The sequence below is a fragment of the Chamaea fasciata genome, unplaced genomic scaffold (genome assembly GCF_029207755.1).
Source record: "Chamaea fasciata isolate MVZ Bird 193981 ecotype frontalis unplaced genomic scaffold, bChaFas1.0.hap1 SCAF_5, whole genome shotgun sequence".
Lineage (NCBI taxonomy): Eukaryota > Metazoa > Chordata > Aves > Passeriformes > Sylviidae > Chamaea > Chamaea fasciata.
Window position 1 is genome coordinate 33499166 of NW_027094090.1, and position 17815 is coordinate 33516980.

Genomic DNA, 17815 nt, shown 5'->3' on the forward strand with positions numbered 1-17815 from the left:
TGGGCTGATAAATGATAGCTGGTTTATGTCTATAAGATGTCTGTCCATGTCCTTAGTCAGAACAAGGTCCTTTTTCTCCTGCAATATCCTGGCTCACTAGCACAAGAACGACATGGACTTAGTGCAGTGAGGCCAGTGAAGGGCCACAAAGATGATCAAGGGACTGGAGTGTCTGATATACATGGAGAGGCTGAGAGAGCTGGGAGTATTCTGCCTGGAAAAGGCTTATGTGGAATCTAATCAGTGTGTATAAATAGCTGATGGGGGGTGAAAAGAAGATGGACCCGGGCTCTGCTTGGTGGTAACCAGTGACAGGACAGGAAGCAATAGGCACAATACAGAAAATTCTGTTGGAAACTGAGAAAACACGTTTTAATATGCAGGTGACTGGGCACTGGCACAGCTTGCCCAAAGTAAGTAGAGCCTCCCTTTGTGAAAATGTTCAAAACCCAACTCAACAAAGTCCTGAACAAGTGGCTCTAGATGATACTGCTCGAACACAGGGGTGGACTAGATCTTCTTGAGGTCAGAGTGCCTAGTCTCAGATCAGCCTCAGCCCTTCAGGGATTCTGTGCTCTGCTAACTTGAGCAGAAGCCCTGGCAGGGTGTGAGAGACCATCTCCCTTTAGCTCCTGATGACACCAGAAGAGCACTCATGACCTGGGTAGAAAGGTCGTTATGAAATTCCTGATCAGCCCTGCAGCACATTCACTTGCTCTGTAGGGACAGTAAGGAGACCCCACAGCAGAGAGGAGATAGCATGAGGGGCTACACTCTACATGGACAATCTTCAGAGGGTGTTGTGTAGGCACAGAGACCTCAGAGGAGGACTTGTAAGTAAAACAATAGGGAAACAACGGAAAGTTTTAAACGGGGGTTAAACACATGGAGTAAATGTGTGAGGGAGAGAGGACATGGAGAGAAGCAGTAAAACCAGAGATGAAAAATGAAGTCTGGGGTAATGTTCAAAATGCTGCTTTTAATTAAAGACATTTTTTTTCCAATACAATATACCATGCCAAAATATGAAAACAAGACATAAAGTTAGATTGTGAACATTTTTGTTTTCAAATAAAACTTTGGTTCAGGAAAATAATTATATGCCTCCACACATCTATAGAACAGTGCAGTGAGTGAGTCAAGGCACCACTGTCTGTTTCTCATTGGTTAGCTTTGATGTTTGGCTGTATCTAAACCAGGTCATAATGAGTTATGACCTAGGATATTAAAACATTATGTTCTTACTAGTCTAGTAAACAACAACTGGTAACTAGACCAAACAGCTCCACTCCCATATTTCCATTCCAGACACACTGTTGTAGAAGGTCAGCTTGTGAGCCAGATTCCCAATTTGTCGGAAAAGGACTGGAATCTCATTCTTTAGAGCTGATTTTCTAGAGCCTAAGGATAAAGACAAAAAGGAAGTTCCCTGTGGAAAAAGGGGTCATTGCTGCATAAGCCACAATACTCACTGCTGCTCAAGGAAGTAATTCCTCTAACCAGGGGAGAGGCGTAGCAGCGGTTAGTGCCTGAGGCAGGAGCATGTTCTGATGGCACGTTAAAAAGATGGGAAGAGACATTGCGCAAGCAACAGGCTGCTCAGAAATAAAGCCACATAAAGCACTGAGGAGGGATAACTCCTCTCACCATTTCTCTGCAAATGTTTGTACATCTGCTGAGTTGACAGAAACTGAACTTCTTGAAATGATAGCATCTACGAGCTGAAACACCTCAGGTAGATCCAGCTAGCATAACTTCAAAGTCACTTGCTGCAGAGTACGCTTGCAAATCATGTGTGCTGGATTAAATTGGTTAAATTTTGACATAAAAGTTATATACAAAAATCCCAGTCTAGAGAGGCTGCACAATGAAGCAGAAGAGTTTAACTCCTCAAATCTGTGAATCTAAAACATGATTTGACTGCCATATCCTATCTATTTGGAGAAAATCTGTCTTGACGCAAACTCTACATCAAGTCTCCAGTATTGTCCTGCTGTAATTGGAGTTGATTGCCAATTAACTTGCATTAATCATCATGACTGAAAAGTAAACAACATGCTCTCAGCAAGTATTTACCATGCTCCAGCCTACCATGAAATTTAGTGATGATGGTTAATTGAAGATACAGGTCTGTGCAATTAAAATATTGTCTAGTGACTACTGTAATTTATGCTGTAAGTGGTCATTGTGAGTGACCTGGCAGTGACAGCGAAATTTGCTTGGATATTGTTGGCAGATAAAGGGAAAAAATCCATAGTCCGTAATCCCTTTTCCATTATAAAGGCACTCTCATTTTTTTTGTGTTTTGTTGGTTTTTTTTCCAAGCCAGCCTATGAACTCTCTGGTATGTAAAGGTCTAAATTTGGTAGTGAAGCTAAATCTTAGCTAAATCAATGTTGTCAAAGGTGGTGAAGAAACTGGGGTTTGCATTGAATTCCTGATCACTGACAATTGCACACTTTGCATGGACAAAGGAATTTCAGCCTGACTTCAGGAAGCACCCAAGGAAGAGTATGCTTTACTTCTGTGGAAAGTCTTTGTTTGAGATCCTCAGAAACTGCGGCAAGGACCCCTGCAGACCTTGTGTGAACACTGGGGAGTTGGTGCGTTCAGGCAGCAGGCAGCCCCAAGCAGCTGCCCTTTAACTGTTCCCCCGTGTGGGTAAAGCCCTCAGCAGAGAGAGGAAATTTCATTTTAGGCAAATAATTCCTTGGTCGGGATTAACTTTTATGGACTTTGAATGGCTGTTTTCTATAAATCAGAGGAATTTAAAAGGTTATAAAAATAATGAAGCCCTCTAACAAGTATCGTAGCAAACATCTGTCGGCTGTTTGGCTTTAAAGGATGTACAGTTAAAATTCCTACAGATCTCCCTTCCTTGGTTCAAGATCTACTGCATTGAAGTTCTCTTATCATTCAGATGCCATGTTGTTTCTGCCCGGTTTTTCTTTCATATTTAATCAAAAAATTCATGATAATATGCTTTATGCTTTCTTCATTTTTATGTGATAGACATAGAATTAAGCAAAGCAGAGTAGCTTGAACTGTTGTATGTCACAGTTTAATAACCTAATGAAATCTGCACCCTTTCTAATTAAGAAGCAAATGTATGTTAGCTTTGGAAGTAGATGTAAGAAATTAACTGTATTTTCTTCTCATTATTTTAGAGATCAGTGCCGAATGTTCTGTTATCAATTAAATGATAAAGACATCTTAATGTCAGTTTTCTCTATTTAAAGAAAGAAACACATCAAAGAAGTTTCTTTTTACCCCAGAATATTTCTGGCTATCCACACACTAGAAGATTCTACCCTGTATTATCCATAGCAGATGCTCACAGCCGCATATGCCATAAATAAAGTCACAAAGTGAGATAATGTATGTGTGTGTTAGGTGTTTACAGCATGAACCATTGCTCCTCCAAGACATTAACTGCATTAGGTCAGAGAAGTTGATCTGTGTTCCAAGATGAAGCATGAAGCAAAGTGAGATGAATTCCAACAAAGATTACCCGTAGTGTGCATACCAGGCTGTTGAAGGAGTCTGGCCAGAGTAGGAATATGTACATATATGTGAACATTTTGTTACTGCAGTGCAGTCTAGACACTGCTGTAATGAACAACATAATGAGGCTTCAAGCAGATAATAAAGTGTCTGCCTACAGACTGCCTATTTTTGTGCTAGGGACAGAACCTGTTAATTGGTCCTGTAACAGAGTGGGTAAACCATTTTTCACACCTCAGTGTAACACTCAGAAACTTGCTGTCAGCCTCAAGAGGTAGACCTAAAATGGGAGGCATGCTCAACAACATGAAGCGATACTTAAACCAGCTCTGAGAAAATCAGTTTACACAGAAGGCAGGATAACCTGACTGTCTTCCAGTATCAGCTGCTAAGGGTATGGGAATGGACTGAAGCAGCAGGGTTAAAAAAACAGAGATGCACACAAAAGGAGGAATGGAGATTTTTAGTGTTTTAAAGAAATAAAAAAAAGGACACAAACTAGAATTCAAAGAAATGGGCAATCTCAAAGAAAAATACATTATGTGGCAGTAGTAATTAGACAACGCTGTGGTGAAATGCTCACAAATCTGCAGACGCTCTTCTATGCCCGCTTTCTTCACATTAAGGAAATCGTGGTAGGCTGAAGAAAATCCATGCACAAGAAGAAAGACTTTTTTAACAATAGAGTGCATCCCTGCATGAAACTTTCAACAATAACTACTTGTGGTTTCAATGGTTTTAGAAGAATGGTATAAAACTCTCTGATTTTGCCAACGGAAGATGAATAACTGGGGCTTAATGTCTCCTGTGGCATTTAGCTGTGGATGGCAGATCAGGTCCTCCAACAGAATGATTTATGAAATTGGGAAAGAGAAATTTATTGTTTGCTTTTAAAAGAAGCCTCGGAGTTTGAAAGGTGATATTACAGGCTTCCAAGAATGCTTTGCACTGGGGAGATGGACTGAAATCTTAGCAGAATACATCAGCTTTTCCTCCAAACAATGACAAAATTATTTCTATAAAGATAAGTAATATAAAAAAAACCCACTGTCAAGAAGCTCGGTGAGGTCACAACACAATAGATTTAGATTATTTTTAGCATTGATTCTGGCGGTTCTCTGCTCTTTGGGAGATATGGGAGACAGGGCAGCTACTCAGTCATTTTGAGCAAATATTTTCTCCCACCAGACCCTGAGCTCTAGAGGCACTCTAGCATTTGAAGCAGTCGTTTGAAACCAATGCCAGACTGGAGGCTGAAGGGCTTCCTAGGAAAACTGGGCTTTGAGAGGAACAGAGGTGAAAAAGAAAAGTCCCAGTATATCATCAGAGCATTAACTCTGAAGGTCATCATCATGCCAAAAAAGCAGGTTCCTGAGACAGAGGGACAAATAAAAGCCTCGTATGCATTCCTGTCCATCATTACCTGCTAATGACAATACGGTTTTGGTTTAGATCAGAGGCAATCCCTTGATGCAGCAGCTACCTGCAGTGGGGACAGTGGCGCTGTTCCACTAGGCTAGAGCCTTGGACAGCAGCAGATGTGCAAACAGTTGCGCAAACCTCCAAGTTAAGTACAAGCACGTGGAGACCAAGGCGTGTGGCATGCACCATCTTTTTAAAACAGTCACAAATTTACAGCTCCTCAATTATGAAAGTCTGGGAGTTTCTCACTCCTCTATCTTGCTTTCTTTGGAAACAAAGAGAGTGAAATAGCCCAACTTCCCATATTTTGAGCTTTTTTTGTTCGTTTAACACATTTTCTGGAATGCATTTTAGAACAGCTTCACTAGAGTCACTTTTGAAAAAATTAAGCTGAAAGAAGACAAAATCACTAAGGTTTTGACAAATATGCACAGTTAATTACATATTGAAAATTTCTAGCAAGGAATGATACTTCTTTGCATGAAGCAGGCCTGGTGCATGAGCCTCTTTGAAATTGTTTTCTCTTATGTCTTACAGATGAAAATTAGATAATTCTCCTTTGAGGAAGGGGAGAGAAGCAAACAGAATACCAGAAAGAGAAATATCATTAAGAGTTCAGATTTAAAGTAAGTAAGAGACACAGAAGCCTATGCTATCTACAAATCTTCAACACAAGATATTGCTCTGGTATCCTGAAAATTCATAAAGGCTATTCTCCTGAAAAGTTAATTCTTGTTCCAGCACAGCAAGAGCTAACTTATTCTTTGTTCACCCAGAAAAAGATTAGTGCTCTCTCTGGTGGACATTTCTTGATCATGGACATTTAAAATACCAGTCTCCGAAAGCTAATAAAAAAGGAGAAAATGATTACTGCTCTTAGAAAAAAAAAAAACAACAAGAAAATACTGTCTCATCAGGTTACTTCCTAAGAAAACAAGTTCTTGCAGGTCTGTCACTGCCACCTGCAACACTTCTACATGGCTCCATCTACACTGAGAAAACCTCACAGGGTTATTTTCTCCCCCTCACAGCTTGAAAAGTAACTGAATATCTTGGCTGACTGATCTTGGGAGGGCATCTTTAGATTATAGTCTATTTACAGTTTCAGGCTTTGGATGGATTTATGGATATTTAATAATTACCCTGAAAATTCTTCACAGAGAGCATAAATAATTTCAATAGAACCTTTACTATTCAAGAAGTGTTTGCACTAACAAGTATTAAGGTTAGTTATGATGGGGATCTGAACAGACACTATATTTAGTTAAGCAGAATAGTTTTAAAAGCACAAATGTAAACCTTAGAGATGGTGGCTCATCTGATGTGATGAGGGAAAGCTCACAGATGAAGAATAAGCTAATCCACCTTTTGAATGGTGGTAAACATGGATAATACATACAGATTCATTCTGGCCACACTTCAAACTCTCAACCCTTTGTTCTTAAGCCTCACAGAATAGCTTTGAAGTTGGGGATAAAGCTCCTCTAGCACACCATTACCAAAGAACAACCTTCTGATTATGATCTCATGAAAGTGTAATCAATTACTTACACAAGTTAAAAGCGTGGCAAACAGCAAAGGTCACATAATTGGCCTTTATTGAGTCCATGTGTTTCAATATTGGCTTTAACTGGCACTCCTGTATAGTAAATATAAATATTTCTCTTCAAAATGTAAGCAGTGAACTTTCTCAAAACTTATGAAACCTCACAGCAGCTTCTGTCAGATTGGAGTCCTTCAAGGGCTTCAAAGAGGGATGCCTCCATTTTTGTGTATCCATGCGACAGAAAGTTTGCAGCACCTCTGACTGAGAGTTTCTGTATTGCCCAGCAGATATTGGTCTTCAGCCTTATTTTACAGGAAGATGAGTGTTTAAAATTTGAAAAGTTGCAAAAATTCAACTCCATCCTGACTAGTCATTAGGAGAGACCTCCTTAACACTGCTCTCTTTGAATACCTACTGCATGGATTTTCAAATTCCTTTTTCTGTGAAAATTCAGAGTAATTTTTTTCTTGTTTCACAGGGTGCCATTGATCAAAGCAAATTCTAGATCCTACCGTGAAAGAACTAAATTTACCACTAAGAGTATCTGAAAAGGAACTTTTGTCTTTGCAGTTGTATTGAAATCACACTGATTTTTCTACCGAAGACTCTGCTAAGTGGATGTATATTGCTGTCATATTTCCATGTCCTATAGAGGCCTCCCCATAGTTCTGTCCTCCATAACTCTACCCTGAATTATTCAAAGGAGATGGACTTCTCTTCAGAGTAAAACAAGGAAGCCCAATCCTATCCCAAGTTTTTTATGGGAAACTGAACAGGTTCTACAAACAGCTTTTCTGTCTTTTGTACTGTTTCCATAGGCAGGATCAGCACAGCTTCATCCCTGGGTTACAGTACCAGCCTCCCAGGTCCAGTCTTTTGATCTAAGGCCCAGTGTTTTTCCCAGCATTTAAATGAAGTATCTTTAAAAAAACCAGTTCATCCTTGACTTCCTGTACACCTAAAAGACAGAGACCAGCACTTGCAGAATGAAGTTCAGTCCAGCTAGAATCTGATTTATCTGCTGTCTTGAACCACCTTTCTTTCCCTCCCTGGGTGCGGGTGGAGTCTATCTGCACCATAGGCATCTTCACAAGGCCTGGACTCTGCTGACTTGGCACAGGGTCAAGCTGAGATTCCAGATAAACCTTTTAAACACACTTGTAGGAATAAGTCCTATTAAGGAAGGCAGGAAGTTTATTTTGGGAAAGCTGCATCCTTCTGTTGTGTTTTTTTTTAAATTCTGGATAACGTGACCAATCGTGTGCCAGTCTAAATCCTGACAGGGAGGGCCAGCAGGTGAAAGTTCCCCAGAAGAATCTTTTGCAGAGACCCTAACAGAGAAAATGCAAGAGGGACAGCAGCCTCAGGAGCGAATGTGTGGGCTTCCCCAAGCCCAAATTTACCTGTGATGAAAAACAAGCAGGAGTCTAATGACAGCAAAAGTCTGCACTCTGCTATAAGACAACTGTCCCATTTGGGATGCAAGAGTTTTTCTAAGATCAGAGATTTAATTTATTCCCTGATAAATATCTATGGTAAATCTGGTCTGCTCTTGTAGACTGGGACCAAATTGTCCTTTTTGCCACTGAATACATTCCAGATATGTTGACAATCTCTAAATTCTCCTGGAGTCATAGGCTGCTGAAGATTCCCCAAATATACCAAACAAGTCTTTATTGACAAATGAAGTGAGCGGTACTGGGCTGAGTGGGGTCCACAGTATTTTCAGGAGAAAAAAAAACCAAACAAACACTGGAGGGGAACAATGTCACACACCACAAACCTTGTTGTGCGGTCAGGTCTGCTCTCTACACCACTACAGGGCACAGAAAAGGCTGAAGAACCTCGGTATGATCCAGCACCTACTCTAAATCAGGAAGGGGGAAAGACCTCACTGCACTTACTTTAGTCTTTGCAATCAGGGAAAGGAACACATATATAAACCTAGAGACAGTTTCTGTTGAAGTTGTTGGGTTTGGGAAGAGGCGGAAAAGCAAAAGATTCTACAAGAATTTGCAGAGATGGTGAGCTTTTTACCCCCAGGTCACCCTTCCTCCTGCCCAGAAACTCCCAGATTACTTTCCTTTAAAGTATTTCCTAATTAATATAATTTGATGTATTTATACTGTTTGATTGTATTTTACAGGATGAGAAAACCCTTCGTTTTGGATGAATAAAGTTATTATATAAATAAAATATGCATGTCAAAATGTTTTACATCTTCTAATTCTAGTGTCAGGCGATTCATAGAATCATAGAATGAAAGTGGCACCATGATACTATAAAAATTATGAAGTTTACTTTACTATGAATATTTGGCAAGACAACTAAAAAGGCACTATTAACTAAGCGGGATATTCACACTGAGACAATTCAAATGTGAATGTGAATACTGTCAGTGGGCAGGATATGGTGCAGACTTAGTCCCATCAAAGGAAAGCTACAGTTACATCAAGTAAAAATGTGAAACCCATGGTTCTTGATGTGGTGAAAGCTTCTAATTTTTGCCTTTTAGGATCAGTATAAGCTGCTCCTGTATCTAATACCAACACATCACAGGTCTGATCAGAGAGAATCAATGTGTTGGGTTACAAGCTTTCAGCTACCCTCCCTTGCCAATACAGGAAACAGATCATGCCTATGCAGTATAAATAGAGGTTCCAGTGCAAAACTGGAAGGAAGGAGGTAAGAAAGGAAAGTCAGCACAAACAACAACAACAACAACAACAACATATCAATCAAGGTTACTGCCAACATGTTCTGCAGGCAAATTAATTCCCAGGTCTTAATATGTCTATGCATATCATCTGTTGCTTGTGATTACAAACCCAGACAACTGTATTTTGCCTCTTCTTCCTCTCTGACAGTGTGGTCTGCTGTGCAACCTGCCTGCTCTCCCTGGCAGTCTCTGTGAGGAATATTGCAGCCACACAGCTGCTTGCAGAAACCTTATGTATCTGTGGCTTCACAATGGGAAAATAAATTTGTTTCAACCTGGCTACTCAAATAGATTCTGTTTCAACAGCTCAATCTATTTCCCAAAACTTCTCCAAGAAAGAGAACTGGCTAAGGATCAAACTTGGCAAAATGAAACCAGTGTTCGCAGCAGTTCAAAAGCAACAGGTTGAAGTTGGTACTTGTACTCCTTACTGAATGTGTTCAGTGGACTTGATTATTTGCCAATGAGGTTTTAAGTCTCAGATTCCCATTGGCTATCTCAATATTCACACATTTGCAAGTTGAAGGCATGTAGAAAATGTTACAGGGAGACCTTAACTTCTGTTCAACAAAAAGTTGCAATTCGTCCATGTCTTCCATGTATTCTGAAAAAAATTACCTTCATAATCACAGTACTGAAAGCTCTGTTCTCTGATGGTCAGGATGGTCCAAGAGCCTGCCTTCTGCTTCTCTGGACAGCTGTCATTGCAAAGGCTGTCTCTCTGACTCTTGCTGCTGGTTTCTGTGCTTCAGTGCTCAGAGCCGGTGATAGACCTTCTCATTAGTGGGCTGCTGTTTGGGGAGTTTATTTTGCCTGGTGATGGGCCAAAACCTGAGGCTGGGAGATTGCCAGGTTCGATGTCAGGCATATTTATTTCCTTTAGGATCAGCTGGCTTTAGCTGCCTTTTTACCCAGGCAAAGGGACAACTTCAGAGGATTTGTGGGACCAGCTCTGAAAGCAGTGTTTGGTCTTCAAGTTATTTATTGAAGTATTTAGCACTGATGACAGCAAGTGGTGAAGCAGCTCAAAAGTAATTGCCCATTTTTCCTTGCATGGCCAAAAAAAGATGGACTCCACCAGCTGGTTGGAAAACAGCAAACTGTCATTCTAGATGCAAAATAACCCAGGGGTTTTCTTGTTGTGTGGCTGGGGGAAAAAATTCCACTCCAAACCTTTGCAAGCCATTGCTAAGGTGTTCTCTGAACAGACTTAAGATTCCACATGGAATCTGTAGTCCTGTGGTGGACTTCAGGTATCGTAGCTGGGTAAAGCCTCCTAGAGCCTCTTTACAACAGTATCAGTGTCTTTATTTATATCACTTTTTTGAGGCAGATTTTGGGCTGCTGCTTCACTGTGAGTATGAGACCTAGGACTGACCTCTGAGGTGGACCACTAGCAACTGCTCTCCAGCTAGAGCAATGCACCTTGCTTAAGTAAGTGCCACTTCCTCAACTCTTCAGCAGGAGTGCGGTGGGAGGCAGTGCTGAAGGCCTGGGCTGCATCAGGCACAGCCATGCCAGCCAGATGAGGTGGGATTACATTTCCACTGTGTCTGGGCTACAGTTTGATGCAGTGAAGAGCTTAGCCACAAATAAACTGTCAAAAACCTCCCAGCAAAACAAAAAGATCCAAGATGGCAAAAGACTAGTACAAATAAAGTAGAATCTTTCAGATGGTGGAATTTGTACAGAAAAATGTAAATAAAAGAAGAACAAACGCTAACAAACCAAGTGTAAACCCAGATGAAGGCAAAACAGAAGAGGTTTTGAGATGCATTTTCTTGAAAGCTTTAAAAATTATAATCATTGTTCTGAGCTAAGGTATCCAGCTCTTGAAATTCTGTTCAATGTGATGCAAACATCTACTACATATCAGTTTTGAAAACTCTGGGGCACGCCATGTTCCTCACATATCAGCATGCCCTAGGAAGGGTGTGGTTTCTTACATTTGTTTTGTAGGTACATAATCCACTTGGCTAGAACCACGTCAATGATAGTTGTAGCTACCCCAGAAAAACCTCTTTGGAAAGTGTGAAAACAAGAGAAGATAGTAAGTACATGAAAAAAAACTTCCAATTAGTTCAGTTAGTTCTCATTTTTGTTAGTTCTTTCTCTATAGCATTACTTGTTAATGGCATTAACTCTAGACCACTGAGAACATACCTGTGGAACTGTCTGTAAAAAGAGGTGATGTTGCCAGAAAACATTTTCACCTCCACAAACAGGAAAGCAACACAGAGAAAAGCAGTACAAGAGAAAAGCCTGGATTTTCTATTTCAGAAAAATTGTAACATAGGGAGTGAAATCTGTACATTTCCACAAAATACAGTCTTGAAGCTTGGGGTGTCCTTGTTAGTTCCAATGCTTTTCAACAGTTGTGTTGTACATTGCAGCCACTACTGTAAAAGTAGTGAAAATAATTTATGACTTTAGCTTTTTTTTGTTGTTGTTAAAAATGGATTATTTATAGAAATTATAAACAATGAAAATCTTGAAGAACTGTTTACTTTACATAGGTTTACACTGCTGTGTAAAAAGAATAATTGTGTAGTTTACACACATGCCATGTAAATTACTATGGAAACCAGATGCAGCTTACACTACAAGGTGCCTTGTAACTCATCTCTGCTGAGCAATAAATCCCCCCTTTTCTTCTTGGCAAAACTTTGAGAAATTTTACTGCTGTTTTCTATCAGCAGATGGAACAGATGGCTGGCACATGCCTGCTTTACTAAGAAAGTGGGATCTCTACAGTATTACTTTGATCCCTGGTGGCATGTCTACAACACTGAGACGCAAAATACCACAGCAGAGCAGAATCCAAATATTAAAGGTTTAGAGCTGTTCTCTTTATATGAGACCCCCCTGTCCAAAAATCATGCTCACAGTATGCAAACATCTTCACATTCCACATAGAAGTTTTGGTACAGAGGTCAGAAAACAAAGTATTTCCCCAGGTTGGTGACATGAAAGTGCAGTGGGCGTACCACTGAAAATCACAAGTGTGAGTTTACGCAATTACATTGACCAAACTTTGAGAAGGGCCATACTTTTATTGGAAAAAATCTCCTAATTTTTGCATATTAGACATTTTTTTAAGCTGAAAAGCATTGTTGTAATGACGGGTTACGTATAAGATATTTACAAAAAACCAGCAGTTTCTTTGAAGAAAAGTTTCCTTTGAAGAATTAGGTTTTGACATTCAATACTTTTTGGTTTCTTTCCGTTTTTCAGGGAAATAGCCATGTTTGACTGGAGCACCTTATTACATACACTCCTAATGCCTTAAAACTGGTGGTGTTTTAGCTTCCCTCTGAGCAAGGAAACAAATCTGCTCCTAGAATAGCTGGATATTCCATTTCATCCATTTTAAATAAATAATATTGATATTATTTATTTTATTTATGGTCAGGCTACATCTCAGCAATATGAGATTTGAGAGAATGCAGGTGAGCTATTCAGGGCTGATGGTCACATTGCTGAGACCAGAACTAACCTCCAAGAGCTGTTAACTATACAGCATTCCTGACCTTCACTTTACAATATAGAAATGATGCTAGAAAATGCACTGAAGACATACGTTCCCTCTTCCTCAGAGGTGGGCATCTTTCTGATTTACTCAAGGTTACCAATAACTCTTTGAAACTTATTTCAGATGTCACGTCATGGGCATGCATTCAACCATGCACCAGGAGAGGAGCCATGGGGTGCGTACTCATTACAGTGAGGAGGGGGAATTGAGCTGCTACAAGAATTCGTCTGACCACAAATACTTCTCCCATATCTGAAAGGAAGAAAGCAGCCTGGGCAGGTTGTGACCCAGATTGACTATTTCTGTGGATCAGACCCGAGAATGTTACACAAGAAAAATTCCAACTTACTTTTCGGTTTCTTTTTTTCACCCCCTGTCTATTAAATCAACTGGGCTGCTTCTCTGCCACTGGGCACTTGCTGTCTGGGCAATAATTTAATTTTTTAATATGGTTCTCTCCCACCAATACTCTCCCAGATGTGAACTTAATTTTACAGCTGTCAGAGTTCCCACTGAAAGTTAAAAATACATGCTAGGTTTTGTGGATTTGGAGATTAAATACTTGTCATAAATTCCTAGATGCTGTAGAAATGATGTTATCACTGAAATTTTTGGTAACTTCCACTAGTGGACACAGTAAAACATGTTGCAGCATTAATCAGTGTGATAGGGTATCATTGTGAAGTTTTTTTAGTTCAATCTTCCATAGAGGACAAGACCACTAAAAGCCATTGTATTTTCTTTCGCAAAAACCATCCAGAAGAAGACCAAGAAGCACACCAGTGAGCTCTAGTGGTTACATAGATGCATACTATATACTACATATTATCGCTGATTTTTGTTTTTTTAAACCTTTCAATTCAAAGAACAATCTTTGTAACTGTCAGTTTACACAGATTACATTTCTTTTCCAAAGAGAACATAGTAACTGTAATGTTTTGCTTTAATGTACAGGTGGAAGCATAAAGTGTATAACAACATGACAAACCCGTTTTTCAGTACTTTAACATTCTTGTCACCCCTAGTGCATCCTGATTTCACTAGCAAAAACCCTCATTCAGCACCCTCAGACTCTTAAATTTTGGGTATCCCCTTATATTTCCTAATAATTAATTAGAAGTAATGGACTAGGAATTAAAAGCAAATAATGCTTTTCTCTGGTTAATTCTTTCTAGTGAAAATTATTTTAATTGTTTGCTTACCAAACAAAATCTTTTTCACATAAAATGTGTTCAGGACACAAAGACCACTGCAACAGAAGAATAACACCTAAATGTAGTGAGTTTCAAGCATTTCTATTTACACAGAATACAGATGTAATCTAGTCCTTAAAATATGCCTTTCAACAAGACATTTTTGAGTTAGAATATTCAGTCGGGTAGGACTGAGAAGCCTTGCCACTCACTTGGTTGGATTATTTACTCACCTCAAATATGGATCATCATTTATCCCAGGAGCAGGTAGGTGGGATCTACCCACAGGATATTTATACATGCCAAGGTGCCTTGTTGGGACCCAGGTGTGGTGGGTTGACCTTGTCTGGCTGCCAGACACCCACCCAGCTGCTCTCTCACTCCCCCGTCTTGCTGATATCAGGACCAGGAACCACATAATGCCATAGACAGGATCTCCTGCACCTACTCAGGAGAAGCCTTATATCTGTAGACCCAAAAAGGGTCTAGCTGCTGCTAGAGGTGAGGCATATACTACTGAGAGTCCTCCCAAATCCTGGAGTCCCAGAGAAACATCTTCACATTTCAAGTGGGGTACAGGGTGAAAAGGTCCATAAGGTACAAGGCTCACTGAAGAATTATTTCAGTTTTACCAAACGGGAAGCAACAGTTAACAGCTGTTTTGCAGAAAGCAGTCTGGTACTTCAGGATTTCAAATGCCTTTCTTTCAAAAAAGTTCTAGTTTCCATTTATTTTCTGTCTTCCTTTCTTGCTTCTCTTTCCCCTTTTTCTTCTCTTTTTATCCTCTCTCTCTCTTCCTCTTCTCCCTTCCACTTCTCATTTTCCCTTCCCTGAATTAGGAAATTCCCAGAAAACTACAGAATAAAGGTAGCAAGTTTTTAGCACTTCCCTGGATGTGTTAATGGAAATTTCTAAGAATGTATATACTTAAAACAAAAATAGAACACTGGAAAGAAGTAAAAACGTACTCATTTCTTCCCCTCATAAAATATTGGAAATTCTGGAGAAACGCAGAATTTTTTTAACCATTTAGGTATTTCACTTACTAAAAGTGAATGCTTTGTCTAAGAAATATTCAGTAATCCAGAAAATGGGAGGTGGACTAATGGGTTAAACACCTTTGCAGCTGCTCAGAAAGGATTTCATCCTGCAAGGGGCATCAAGCAGAACATTTTTCTATAATGTCTTTAAGCCTGTGACTCTTCTCACTGAAACCACTGTTGGAATCACCTTTTCCTAATGATCTACCTGTAGGCAGCAAAGGAGGGAGAGGAGGGCACAAGAAGGAAATACAAGAGAAGGACAGTGTTCAGTCTAACGTCTTGATCACTCATTCAAAAAAGAGCTAGTTTTATCATGAACAGCAACTGAAGGTGGCAGAGAAATGGAGCAGGAAATAAAGTCCCAAAAGACATGAATTATTTCTAGGTATTTAAATGCCAGCCCTTGGTGTCCAAAATTGTTCTCTCTGTAAAGCTTGATGGGAACGACAAAGACCTGGAGCAAGGCACTTAGCCTTTGTGAGTAAGTTTTGTCTCTCCACATTCACCTTCCTCTCTGGAGGAGGGGGTGAAGCACTTCCCAAACCCAAAGGCTTTGTGAGGACAGCAAAAATTGTGAGGGCATCAGACAACACCTTGAAGCCAAACAATTCCTGTAGACAGAGTACTTTCAAACAACCAAAACCACAATCAAATATGTGAAGCTGCAATTAGCTGAATTATACAATCAATTTTTAAGTGTAAACATTGTTCCATCTCTGCCAACTTCTTTATTGTATAAAGTCAATGTTCAGCATTGAAAAAACGAAATAATTTTATCCAGGATTTTATGCCACCAGGTTTTTTCTGTATCCATGATAATGTACACTAACAGGTTCCAGCTTTATGCAAAATCAACATATGTTGTCAGTGTGTCAAATCATACATATGTTTCTTCACAAAAATATGTCACAGATTCTTACATTTTCAACAAAAGAATCCAACAGGATTCAATAAACTGCAGATTTATGTGGTTTTACAATTCAGCTTGGTAAAAGTAAGTCTACAGAAGACAACTGTTATTTACTAGAACTACAAATTAGGCCTACACGTTTAGTTCATAGAGATCAATGAAGAGCCTGTACTGTACGTCCATAAGCTAAAGAAAGTCGAAAGAAAATTGCATCCACGTTAACTACCGTCCGGTACAAAATTTTACGGCAAGTGCAGGCGACTGGGCTGTTCCTGGTGAGCTCTGTCTCACACCTCACCAGCCTGCGGGTTCTCTGACGCCCGAGCAGCCCGAAGCTCCCACGCACCTTACAACTTCTTCCCAGCGCGCCTTCCCAGCCATCCCAACACGATTCCCGCTGCTCCCCGAGCCACCCCCCGCCCGCGCCTCGGACTCCCGCACCCAGGGCTGCCCCAGCACGCCTCGGAGAGGGCTTCCTCAACCATTCCAAGGCCGAACCACCTGCCCGGGTTTACAGAGCGTCCCCCGTCTCTTGCCGCGGCCCCATCTCGGCACCTACCCGTCCCGTTGCCTGCCAGGTGAAGTTCATGGCGTGGATGCCGACGGGGATGGCGGGCATCCTCTGCTGGGCTTTCCGAAAGTCGTGGGTGAACGGGGCCATCTTCCCCTCGGACACGATCAGAATATCCTCCTCGAAGCCTGCGGAAGGCAAAGCGGCGCAATGTGCGGCAGCCCCCCCGGGCCGGGCTCGGCTCCGGGCTCCCGCCCGCCGCTCAGAGGCAGCGGCCGCACTTACCGATGAGCACCCGCGCTTGCTGGGCGTCGATCCACAAGTAGAGGGTGTCGGGCTGGCGCGGCGCGGCCCGCAGGCTGCAGAGGCTGAGGGCGCCGCAGAGCAGCGCGGCACAGCACAGCCGCCCCGCCGGGGCCATGCTCCCGCACCGCCCGCCCGGGGCTCGCCGGCTCCGCTGCCGCTCCGGCCGCGCCCGCCCTCCCTCTGCCGCGGGGCGGCCCCGGCGGGGCGGCGGCGGCGGCGGGGCGGGCACGGGGTGGGCGGCGGGCGGCGCCGCGGGCGGCCGGGAGCGCGGCGCTCGCACCGTCCTTCCCCCGCCGCGGAGGGCGGTCGGCGCTCCAAGCCCGGGGCTGCGGGTGGCCGCCCACTCCCGCAAGAGCGGAGCCGAGAGCCGGGACCGTGACCCACGCCCGTTCTGTCACGGGGGACCCGTGAGACGGCAGGGTCGCCGCCCTGCCGCGCGTCCCGGCCCCCTCCCTGTGTTCACCCTCCCCCAGGGGCACCCCGGCACTCTGACAGTCAAAGTGGCACCACCACGGTCATAAACGAGTCGCTGCAGATACTCGTGTCTGCGTGAAGAAACGAAGGTTGTGCGTAGCCGTCTCCCCAGTACACGTGAGGTTTGAGTCAGAGATGGGGGGAGCATCACCCAAATAGCGGGTGTGTGCAGTGGCGCCGTGGCTTCAGCGGGGACCCGCGAAGCTGGACAGGTCAGTCCCTAAAGCGAGCCATCAGCCGGACAGTGGCACAGGGACACGCTTCCCAGCACCAGGGAACGACGTAGAACATGAGGCAATGTGCTAAAGGAAGAAAATACTTTTTACCTGGCTTTTGCCCGAAGGTCTTGAGAGCGGTGGAGATTGAAAAACACTGAAAGGTTGCCATTTACACAGAAACTGGAAATGGCTCAATATAGAAACTTAGTAAAGCTTGAAAGAATTTTCTATTAAAAAAATTATTTCAACAGAATCACGTCTTGTAAAGGAATAAAAAAGTATTGTTTCAAAATTTTCTGGATTCTTCCATTAGAAAAAGAAAAGCCTTAAAAACCAACCAACCAACAAACCAACACCAAAAACAAACAAACAAACAACAACAACAACTCAAAAACAACCCCAAACTTAGCAGGATAGATAAAGTTTGAGTTAAATCC

General features: G+C 41.9%; 1 protein-coding gene and 1 long non-coding RNA gene across 2 annotated transcripts in view; both read right to left on the reverse strand.

Moving 5' to 3' along the window:
* The window catches only part of WIF1 (WNT inhibitory factor 1), a 38171-nt gene extending 21355 nt beyond the window's left edge, over positions 1 to 16816 (reverse strand). The window contains exons 1-2 of the mRNA XM_066183196.1: positions 16666 to 16816; positions 16429 to 16568 (exon numbers count right to left, since the gene is read on the reverse strand). Coding sequence (XP_066039293.1) covers positions 16429 to 16568; positions 16666 to 16801 — 276 coding nt within the window. The 5' untranslated portion in view covers positions 16802 to 16816. The remainder of the gene's footprint in view (positions 1 to 16428; positions 16569 to 16665) is intronic.
* LOC136290188 (uncharacterized) lies at positions 968 to 14169 on the reverse strand. The gene is made up of 3 exons (XR_010721035.1): positions 14150 to 14169; positions 13926 to 13972; positions 968 to 1401 (listed from the first exon to the last, which is right to left on the reverse strand). It is a non-coding gene; the product is annotated as an uncharacterized lncRNA (long non-coding RNA).
* Positions 16817 to 17815: the final 999 nt, after the last annotated feature.